Source organism: Callithrix jacchus, chromosome 15 (assembly GCF_049354715.1).
Source record: "Callithrix jacchus isolate 240 chromosome 15, calJac240_pri, whole genome shotgun sequence".
NCBI classification, from domain to species: Eukaryota; Metazoa; Chordata; class Mammalia; order Primates; family Cebidae; genus Callithrix; species Callithrix jacchus.
In genome coordinates, this window is record NC_133516.1 from 34381565 (window position 1) to 34393234 (window position 11670).

Genomic DNA, 11670 nt, shown 5'->3' on the forward strand with positions numbered 1-11670 from the left:
ATATGGGACTATGTGAAAAGACCTAATATACGCTTGATTGGTGTACCTGAATGTGACGGAGATAATGAATTCAAGCTGGAAAATACTCTCCAGGACATTATCCAGGAAAATTTTCCTAATTTAGCAAAGCAGGACACTATTCAACCCCAGGGAATACAGAGAACACCACAAAGATATTCCTCAAGAAGACCAACTCCAAGGCACATAATTGTTAGATTCACCAAGATCGAAACGAAGGAGAAAATATTAAGGGCAGCCAGAGAGAAAGATCAAGTTACCCATAAAGGTAAGCCTATTAGGCTTACAGCAGATCTCTCAACGGAAACCCTACAAGCTAGAAGAGAGTGGGGGCCAATATTCAATATACTTAATCAACAGAACTTTCAGCCCAGAATTTCATATCCTGCCAATTTAAGCTTTACATTTGAAGGAAAAATAAAATCTTTTAGGAACAAGCAAGTACTCAGAGATTTTATTACCACCAGGCCTGCATTACAAGAACTTCTAAAAGAAGCATTATACACAGAAAGGAACAACCAGTATGACCCTTTCTAAAAATACACCAAAAAGTAAAGAGCATTAACATAAAGAAGAATTTTTATCAACGAAAGGACAAAATAGCCAGTTAATATCAAATGCAGCAACCCTAAATTTAAATCGACCAAATCTCCCAATCAAAAGATACAGACAAAATCTAACGGTATATCCAAAGATATACATAGACTCAAAATAAAGGGTTGAAAAAAAAAACGTACCAACCAAATGGAGAGCAAAAATAAATAAATAAAAAGCAGGAGTTGCAATTTTCACATTGGACAAAATAGATTTCAAAGCTACAAGGATACAAGGGTAAAAGGATTAATGTAATAATAAGAGATCTTAACACCCAGATACATAAAACCCATAATGAGATTTAGATTCAACAAGACAGAAAATTGATAACGATATCCAGGACTGGAACTAAGATCCAGAACAAATAAACTCAATAGAGCTCTCCATTTTAAACACACAAAATATACATTATCCACAAAATCTAACGATATATCTAAAGATATACAAAGACTCAAAACAAGGGGATGGAAAAAAACTCACCAACCAAATGGAGAGCAAAAATAAATAAATAAAAAGCAGGAGTTGCAATTCTCACAGTTAATAAAATAGATTTCAAAGCTAGAAGGATGCAAGGGTAAAAGGATTAATGTAACAATAAGAGATCTTAAAAAAAGAAAGAAAGAAAATCTACCAGAAAGTAGATTAAAAACTATAAGATGGCAAACATAAATGGGCAAGCCTCTTAAAGCCCAGCCCAGAACTTGCACACTGTTGTGCTACTCTATTCCATTGGCCAAAGCGAGTCATATAGTCAAACTCAAGGCACAGGAAGACATGTTCCATCTCCTTACAGGGAGAAACTGACACAAAAAGGCGGAGTATAGTGTGAAAAATATTAGAAACTTAGAGGATCAATCCATGAGTTGACGAATAGGATTTTTAAATGTACAAAACTAAAAAAATTGAGGGGTAGGAATTATCGAAAAACAAATACAACAAAGTTTCCCAGTAAATGACATGAATTTTTAAATTAAAAGCCTAACCAGTGCCCAACACAATGAATGGTTATTAAAACTGAAACACATCTCTAGGTATACCGTCTTGTAGTTTCAGAACATCAGGGAAAAAGAAGATCCTAAAAGCTTCCAGAGGAAAAAAAATAGGTCACATTCCACAAACAAAGGAATCAGAGGGATAAAAGATATTGTATTATCTTTTATCATAAAAGATATTATCAGTTCTTGCACTGCTATAAAGAAATACCTTAAAAAAAGATAAAGAAATATCTGAGACTAGGTAATTTATAAAGAAAAGAGGTTTAATTGGCTCACGGTTCTGCAGGCTGTCCAGGAAGCATAGCTGCTTCTGAGGAGGTCTTGGAAACTTAGAAACATTGCAGAAGGTGAAGGGGAAGCAGGCAAATCTTACATGAGCAGGAGGAAGAGGGAGGGAGGGAGGGAGAGGAGCCGCACACTTTTAAACAACCAGATCTCACGACAACTCACTTACTCACTACTGACATGACAGCACCAAGGGGGATGGTGTTATACCTTGAGAAATGCTCCCATGATCCCATCACCTCCCAGCACGCCCTGTCTCCAACACTGGGGATTACAATTCAACATGAGATTTGGGCGGGGACACAGATCCAAACCTCTAACAGAAGGTGGAACCAATTCCTCAATATTTTGAGGGAAAAATAATTTTCAAGCCTGGGCAACATGGTGAAACCCCATCTCTACAAAAAGCTAGCCAGGCACAGTGGCACGTGCCTGTAGTCCCAGCTACTCCAGAGGCCAAGGTGAGAGAATTGCTTGAGTTCACTGAGCTGGGAGGTTGAGGTTCCAGTGAGCTATGATTGTGCCCCAGCACTCCAGCCTGGGTGACAGAGAGAGATCCTCTCTCAAATTGAAAAAGAAAAGAAAAGAAAGAAGAAAGAAAGAAAGAAAGAAAGAAAGAAAGAAAGAAAGAAAGAAAGAAAGAAAGAAAGAAAAGAAAAAGGAAAAAAAAATTTTCTATCTAGAATGTAATGCCCTCTTTTTCCCAGCTGCTCACACAATCGCCTAAGTTCTATTTCCTATAGTGAATTCCTTACCCCGTAGCATCCAGAGTGATTCTGCATCCCCAGTAAAACTGCCTGCTACACGTGGGATCTAGTAGGTAGGAGAGTCCTCACAGGGGAGAGGGGAAGGGAATTCCTAGGATGCTGGTGAGAGGGTACCCCAGAAGAATGACCAAGCAGCAGGTTAGAAGAGCAGCTACCCAGATTACAGAGTGGTGCAGGGCTCCATGAAAAAAGCAAAGTTGACTGATTATCGGAGTTTGGGTGGAAAGCTGGGGATAAATCACTACAAACCATGGCAACCAATAGCTCCAGGAAAAGTGGACAGGAAATGCATAAAAGGCTGTCATAGCAATATGCCATGTTGCTAAGCATGGACAGGATGTCCATGTGATCAGTGATAGAAGCACTGAATACTTACTGAACCAAAAACTAAGATGCTATAATCATATTGAGAGAAGAGCAGAGGATGGGAACAGGTAAATTTTCACTTCATGAAAAGAAGTCAAGAGTAATATCTAAAAGAGAAAATAAAGAATTTTCCATATAGCATGTTATAGAGGTAAATCATAGGAGAAATATACTGAAGAGTTAAAAATAGTTGTCTCAGCGATGGGAGAGTCTTTTGGGAGCGAATAAGGCAGGAAATGCATACTGTTCTTTTTTATTTATAATTATAACTTTCATAATTATAATCATAATATGTCTATAATTTTTATAAATGCTAGATTATAATTCATAATTTTTATAATTAATTTGTAATTATAAGGTTTTTTTAAACAATGTACATGAAGTTCTTTTTTGTTGTTGGTTTTTGATTTGGGTTTTTAACTTTTATTTTAGGTTCAGGGGTACATGTGCAGGTTTGTTATATAGGTAAACTCATGTCACAGGAGTTTGTTGTACAAATTATTTCATCACCCAGGTACTAAGTCTAGTACTCACGAGTTACTTTTCTTCTCCTCTCCCTCCTCCCACCCTCCACCCTCAAGCAGTTCCCAGCGTCTGTTGTTCCCCTTTGTGTCTGTCAGTTATCATTATTTAGTTCCCACTTCTAAGTGAGAACATGCAGTACTTGGTTTTCTGTTCTTGCATTGGTTTACTAAGGATAATGGCTTCCAACTCTGTCCATGTTCCCGCAAAAGCCATGAGCTCATTCTTTTATATGGCTGCATAGTACTCCATGGTGTATATGTAGCACATTTTCTTTATCCAGTCTGTCATTGCTGGGCATTTAGGTTGATTCCATGTCTTTTCTATTGTAAATAGCAGTGAATATTTGTATGCATGTGTCTTTATGGTAAAATGACTTATTTTCCTCTGGGTATATACCAGTGATGGGCGGCAATGGGATTGTTGGGTTGAATGGTAGTTCTCATTTTAGCTCTTTGAGGAATCACCACACTGCTTTCCATAATAGTTAAACTAATTTACACTCCCACCAAGAATGTATAAGTGTTCCCTTTTCTCCACAACCTTACCAGCATCTGTTTTTTTTTAATAGTAGCCAGTCTGACTGGTGTAAAATGGTATCTAACTGTGGCTTTGATTTGCTTTTCTCTAATGATCAGTGATATTGATCTTTTTGTCACATTTTGTTGGCCACATGTATGTCTTCTTTTGAGAAGTGTCTGTTCGTGTCCCTTGCCCACTTTTCAATTGGGTTGTTTGTTTTTTCTTGTAAATTTGTTTGTTTCTTATACATACTGGATATTAGACATTTGCAAGATGCATAGTTTGCAAATCTTTAATCCCATAATATAGGTGCCCGTTTACTCTGTTGATAGTTTTTCTTGCTGTACAGAAGCTCTTTAATTTAATTAGATGCCATTTGTCAATTTTTGCTTTTGTTGCGATTGCTTTCAGGGTCTTCATCATGAAATCTTTGCCTATTCCTATGTCTAGAACGGTATTGCCTAGGTTGTCTCCCAGAGTTTTTATAGTTTGTGGTTTACGTTTAAGTCTTTAATCCATCTTGAGATGATTTTTGTATACAGTATAAGGAAGGGGTCCAGCTTCGATCTTCTGCATATGGCTTGCCAGTTATCCCAGCACCATTTATTGAATAGGGAGTCCTTTCCCCATTGCTTGTTTTCATCAGCTTTCTCAAAGATCAGATGCTTTTAGGTGTGTGGCCTTTTTTCTGGGCTCACTATTCTGTTCCATTGGTCTACATGTCTGTTTCTGCCCTCCTCCCACGCTGTTGTGGTTACTGTGGTCCTGCAGTACAGCTTGGAGTTGTGTAATGTGGTGCCTCCGGCTTTGTTGTTTTTGATTAGGATTGCCTTGGCTGTTGGAGCTCTGTTTTGGTTCCATATGAATTTTAAAATAGTTCTTTCTAGTCCTGTGAAGAATGTCATTGGTAGTTTGCTAGGAATAATAATGAACCTTTAAATTGTTTTTGGCAGAAGACCATTTTAATCATACTGATTTCTCCCTATTCGTGAGCATGAGATGTTTTCCCACTTGTTTGTGTCATTTCTGATTTCTTTGAGCAGTGTTTTGTAATTCTCACTGTAGGGATCTTTCACCTCCCTTGTTAGCTGTATTCCTAGGTTTTATTCTTTTTGTGGCAATTGTGAATGAGATTGTGAATGATTTGGCTCTCAGCTTGAGTGTTGTTAGTGTATAGGAATGCAAGTACTTTTTTATGTTGATTTTGTATCCTAAGACATTGCTGAAGTTATTTATCAGCTGAAGGAGCTTTTGGGCCAAGACTATGGCTTTTTCTAGATATAGGATCATCTCATTTGCCCACAGGGATAGTTTGATCTTCTCTCTTCCCATTTGGATGCCCTTTATTTCTTTCTCTTGGCTGATTAATCCAGCCAAGACTTCCAGTACCATGTTGAATAGGAGTGGTGAGAGAGGGCATCCTTGTCTTGTGCCAGTTTTCACGGAGAATGCTTTCAGCTTTTGTCCATTCAGTATGATGTTGGCTGTGGGTTTATCATACATGGCTCTTATTTTGAAGTATGTCCCTTCAGTACCTAGTTTATTGAGAGTTTTTAACACGAAGAGATCTTGAATTTTATTGAAAGCCTTTCCTGCATCTATTAAGATAATCATGCAGTTTTTATCTGTAGCTATGTTTATGTGATGAATTACATTTTATTGATTTGCTTATGTTGAACCAACCTTACATTGCAGGGATGAAGTCTACTTGATCATGGTGGGTTAGCTTTTTGATGGGCTGTTAGATTCAGTTTGCAAGTACTTTGTTGATGATTTTTGCATCAATGTTTGTCAAGGATATTAACCTAAAGTTTTGTTGTTGCCAGGTTTTGTTATCAGGATGATGCTGACCTCATAGAATGAGCTGGGGAGGAGTCTCTCTCCCTCAATTTTTTGGGAATTGTTTCCGTAGGAATGCCACACGCTCTTCGTTTTACATCTTATAGAATTCAGCTGTGGATCCTTCTTGTCCTGTGCTTTATTTGGTTGGTAAGCTATTTACTACTAATTCCATTTCAGACCTCATTATTAGTCTGTTCAGAGAATCAGTTTCTTCCTGTTTCAATCTTGGGAGGGTGTATGTGTTTAGGAATTTATCCACCTCTTCTAGGTTTTCAAGTTTGTATGCATACGGGCATTCATAGTAGTCTCTGATGGTTATTTTTATTTCTGTGGGGTCAGTGGTAACATCCCCATTGTCATTTCTAATTGTAAATGTCTCATAAACACATCTACATTAAATGTTAAAACACCTTAATGTAAAAGGTAGACCAGAATCTCAGAAAAACCTATGATCTTGGACGGAAAAGCACTTCCTTAGAAAACTACAAAAGCAGAATTGCAAAGGGGCAATGGATTCCAGCATGCCAAAATTAAAGATCACTGTGGAAGGAAAGACAACCATGAAAAAAGTTAGCAGGCGGATGACGATCTGGGAAAGGATATTCGCAGAATTTTTATTCAACAGAGTTGCCCGAGGAATTCAACAGGAGAGCAGGTATTTGCTCTTTATCAATCAACTTTGAGCCTGGAAAAGGCACCCTGGCCCCTGGTCACAGTTGCCCTTGTGACATCATGGCCATCTCTTTTTCCACCCTTCCTGCCCCTGCCAAGGTCAGGGAGCAGCAACCAGAGGGAGATGATCACCTGAACCACTGCTCCAAAACCATGGGCAGTCAATGCTGTGTAAGACACACACTCCCCCAGGGGTGGGGAGTTGTCCCATGGCCCAGGGAAGCACCAGGCCACTTCTTAGGACACAGGCAAAGAATGGGGAACTGGGGCTGTGGGGACTTTGCAGCCGGGCTGGTCCTCACCCATGCTCCCCTACACCCACATTCTGATTACAGAAATTTGGTCCAGATGAAGATGCACTAGAGAGAGAGAGGCAGCGGAAGGTAAGTGGGGCCCAGGAGGGTGAGGGAACCACAGATCATTGACTCTTTGACCCCAGAGTTCTTAGAAATGGAGCTCCATCTCTGGTCCCATAGGGGCTGGCTCAGCATTGCCCTCTTATTCTCTCAAGCCCTGCCTCTCCTGGGTGAATTGAGTAAGGTATGGAGACAGACGGTAGAGAGAGGAGGAAGCAGCATGTGCACAGCCACCTGGCGGGTGGGGCTCAGCACAGGAAGTGGAAAGGCCCAGGAGGATGAGGAGGCTCTGAGACATGGTAGTGGAAGTCCGCAGAAGTGAGGTGAGGGGAAACCCCAAAGGGCTGCAGCACCACACAAGACATCAGGAGGCAGCATCGTGGGCTGGAGTTTAGACCAGGACACAGACCATATATGCGGAGGTTCACTGATTCTCATAAAGATCTTTCAGTTTCTCACACCCTTGTCTTCTGGACCAGAAAGTGTCTCCCCTAGACCTATGAACCCGAGAAGTCCACAGATCAAACATATCCCAGTTTCATAGATGAGGGCACTGCGACTCTGAGAGTGGACAGATGTGCCCAGAGCCATGGACAGGAAAGAAGTAGAGGACAAACCCCACCCGGGTCTCCTGGGTCCTCAGAACCAGCAGGGGGAGAGCTGATTCTTTAGAGAACGACCTATGTTTGATGTTGACAAATTCACTGGAGTCCTCTGCTTTGTTTGGCTAGCTGCTTCTTGCACAACTGTGTCACAAAAAAAGGGTGAAGGCGGCTGGGCAGATCCAGGCCTGGTGGCGTGGGGTCCTGGTGCGCAGGACCCTGCTGGTCGCTGCCCTCAGGGCCTGGATGATTCAGTGCTGGTGGAGGACGTTGGTGCAGAGGCGGATCCGTCAGCGGCAGCAGGCCCTGTTGAGGACCTATGTCATCCAGGAGCAAGCAGCTGTCAAGCTCCAGGCCTGCATCCGCATGTGGCAGTGCCGGCAACGTTACTGCCAAATGTGCAACGCTCTCTGCCTGTTCCAGGTTCCAGAGGGGAGCCTTGCCTTCCAGACTGATGGTTTTTTACAGGTCCAGTGTGCAATCCCTTCAAAGCATCCAGAGTTCCACATTGAAATCCTATCAATCTGAAAGGCCTGGGGCATGGAGAACAGGTTCCACTGCCCCAATAAATGTCTGACCAGGTCATATGAGTCTCAGTGATTCCCCTCACCACAGGGACCCTGGGATTTGTGCCCTGCTCTTTCTCTCCTTCTCTACCTGGGGAAAGACTTCAGTGTGAGTACCTCCTCCTTCCCCACTCCCTGCCCCAATAGTGCCTATGGTCCCTGTGAGGACTGACAGTGGCCATATGCTGCTGCCTTTACATGCAAATCAGAAATTGCAGCCCAAGGCTGTCCTCATGTGCAGAGCCAGATGTCCCACTCCACAGCCCTGGCATCATTCCTGTCTCCTGAGCTTGGAATCGGAAGGGTATGGGCTTCACCTTCCTGAAGAATCTGGGCACTCTCTTGGAAGACAGTTGTGTCTGAGCCCATGCTCTTTCATTCAGCTGCCAGGGGCCAAAGGGGGCTTGCACACATTGGGTTTCTATTGCCAAGCTCCTGACAGAAGTCAGGCCGTCAGGAGCAGTGTTGCCCAGGGAAAGCACAGGAGGCCGTCCTTAGTGACAACTGGGTGCAAGGTTGGTGATTCTCATGCCAACTTGGAGGCTGATGGACAGGAAGCCTCCAAGTCTTTGGAAGCAGCTGATAATCACGATCTTAAAGCACCAGAGCTCTGCCTCCCTCTTGCCTCCTTAGCACCTGCTTCCCCCAGGGCACTGAACACAAACATGGCTCCCACTGCCCTCACCGCCTCCCTGTGTGTGGCGATGTCTCCCAAGCTGTCCGTAGGGAAGGACTCCTTCCTAAAGATGTCCAATTCATCACAGACCAGTTCATACGGAAAATAATAAAAATGAATTCTGAGAAAAATACATGGAAAAGTAATAGAGAACAAAAGCCTTATTTTAAATTATTAGAACACATAATACTGCTATTTTAATTTGCTATAATAGTTTCTCCATGCTTATCCTCAATCTCTGTACTTATTTCACTGGTAACAAACAGCCCATCGCTGTTTCCAGTCCACAGACCACACTCTGGGTAGCACTGCCCTAGCCCTTGTCATCACTCATAACTGACTGTAGCAACAATATTCATTTCACCCACCTTGGTCTCTGATTTTTCTTGTTGTTGTTGCCTTCTGTCCTCTAGGGCAACAACTTGTGCTCGTGATTAGCATCCGAAGTGTGAGTCAGTCTTGTGGGACTGAGCCCCCAAGCTATGGAATCTGAAGTTATCTCTAGGTAGATACTGTCAGAACTGAATTGCGGTAGAGGACACCAAGCTGGTGTCCATTGAAGAATCTGCCAGAGAATTTCTTTGTGGGGAGAAATCCCCACGCACTTCTTGGTGACCAGAGGTGAAGTACTGTGTTGAGTATAGTTGGATGTATGATAGGATAAAGTAAGTTGTTTTTTTCTGTATCTTTAGAATAGCCAAAAAAAAGTGGGCCAACCCAAATGGGTGAATGGTTAGACAGTGCTGACCTAAAAGGAAGAGGCTGAGGCACAAAATGTAATTTAAAGAGTTTACTTTAGCCAAAGTTAAGACAGCTGCCTGGAAGACTCACACGCAGGTAACCTTGGATATGATCTCCATTTGGCCTTTGTTTCAATCAGGTTTTTAAAGGCAAAGGGGGAAAGGGAGTGAGCTGATACAAAGTTGTTTGTCAGGAATTCTCCCCAGTTTGCAGAAATAACATTGATTAGTTGTTAAGTTATAGGGTGTGGGATACAGTGTGCAGTGCAGCATTATTAGAGTAATTCATAGCTACACGTGACAATAGCAAGTAGCTTCACTCAAAGACTACACAGTACAACTGTATAACTCCATTTTCTCTTATTCATTTTTTTTGAGACAAAGTTTCACTTTTGTTGCCCAGGCTGGAGCACAATGGTGCTATCTTGGCTCACTGCAACCTCCACCTCCAGGGTTCAAGCGATTCTCCTGTCTCAGCCTCCCAGTAGCTGGGATTACAACAGGCATGCATCACCACCCCTGGCTACTTTTTGTATTTTTAGTAGAGACAGTGTTTCACCATGTTGACTAGTCTGGTCTCAAACTCCTGACCTCAGGTGATCCCCTGCCTCAGCCTCCCAAAGTGCTGGGATTATAGGCATGAGCCACTGTGCCGGGGCTAATTCCATTTATACAACATTCCTGAAATGACAAAGATTATAGAAGTGGAGAACACATTAATGAGTCAAGAGGGGAGGGCAGAAGGGGATGAATGTTGTTACAAAAAAGCAGCAGGGACCTGGTTCGGTGGCTCATGCCTGTTCTCGCAACGCTTTGGGAGGTCGAGGAGGGAGGATTGCTCAAGCTCAGGAGTTCAAGACCAGCCTTGGCAACACCCCATCTCTATTATTTTTTAATGTGTGTGTGTGTGTGTGTGTGTTTAAAGAGCAACAGGAAGAATCTCTGGGATGATGAAATTGTTCTGGACCTTGAGTGTATCAGTGCCACTGTGATACTGCACTATAGTTTTGCAAGATCTCACAATTGGAGGAAATTGGATAAAGGATACACTGGATCCTTCTGAATTGTGTCTTGTAATTGTATGTGAATCTGCAATTACTTCAAGATTTAAAATGTAATTAAAAAACACATTACCATAATGTTGTCATCACATCCAACACAACAAACACTCCCTCATATCATCTATTATTCAGTCATTGTTCAAACGTCTTCAGTTACTTTAAAAATGTCCTTTTTGTTCTTACAGTTGATTTGTTTGAATCAGGCTTTTGACAAAGCCCCCATGTTGCACTTGGTTAATATATCCCTTTAGTCTCTTTTATTTTTATTTATTTATTTTGAGACAGAGTCTTGCTCTGTCACGAGGTGCCAGGCTGGAGTTCAGTGGCGCAGTCTCAGCTCACTGCAACCTCTCTCTCCTGGGTTCGAGCAATTCTCCTGCCTTAGCCTCCCGAGTAGCTGGGACTACAGGCATACATCACCATGCCCAGCTAATTTTTATATTTTTTAGTCAAGATGGGGTTTCACCGTGTTAGCCAGGATGGTCTCGATATCCTGACCTTGTGATCCACCCACCTTGGCGTCCTAAAGTGCTGGGATTATAGGCATGAGCCACCTCACCCTAGTCTCTTTCAATCTCTAAATTTTCCTCCCCTCTCCTTTGTTTACTAGCAGTTTATTTGCCGAAGAAACTTTTTTATTAGTTCTGCAGAACAATTGAGGGTTTCCCTCAGTGTGCATTTTGTTGATTATATCATTGGGTGTCATATAGCATGTCCTTTTGTTCCCCATTTTTCCTGGAAATAGATCTAGAAGATTGATCGGTTTCAGGATTGTTTTGCTCTTTCTGCAAGACCATGTCATAAGGGTATTGTGTAATTTCTCTTGTGTCACATCAGTAGGCTCATAACATTTGTCTGTCTTTTTTTGTGATATGGGGATTTATTAAGAGATTCAGGTACTGTTACCTTGCTCTAAGCATCAGCTTTTCACCTGATTATTTCAGTAGTCATTGATAAACATTGCTTAGATCCATGATTTAGTGTTTGCAAAGTAGTGTGTGTTATCTATTACTGCATAAGTTACCCCCAAAATTTAGCATCTTAAAACAACTGATATGGTTTGGCTGTGTCCCCACCAAAATTCAT

General features: G+C 41.9%; 1 protein-coding gene across 2 annotated transcripts in view; it reads left to right on the forward strand.

Annotated features, from left to right (window-relative positions):
• IQCF3 (IQ motif containing F3) overlaps positions 1-8124 on the forward strand; it is a 56670-nt gene extending 48546 nt beyond the window's left edge. Inside the window, exons 2-4 of one of the 2 annotated variants that reach the window (XM_054245694.2) lie at positions 5896-6058; positions 6919-6966; positions 7671-8124. In XM_054245694.2, coding sequence (XP_054101669.1) covers positions 5984-6058; positions 6919-6966; positions 7671-8069 — 522 coding nt within the window. In that variant the 5' untranslated portion in view covers positions 5896-5983 and the 3' untranslated portion in view covers positions 8070-8124. Of the gene's footprint in view, positions 1-5895; positions 6059-6685; positions 6755-6918; positions 6967-7670 lie in introns of those variants that run through there. The other variant, XM_002758398.6, reaches the window with a different exon arrangement.
• Positions 8125-11670: the final 3546 nt, after the last annotated feature.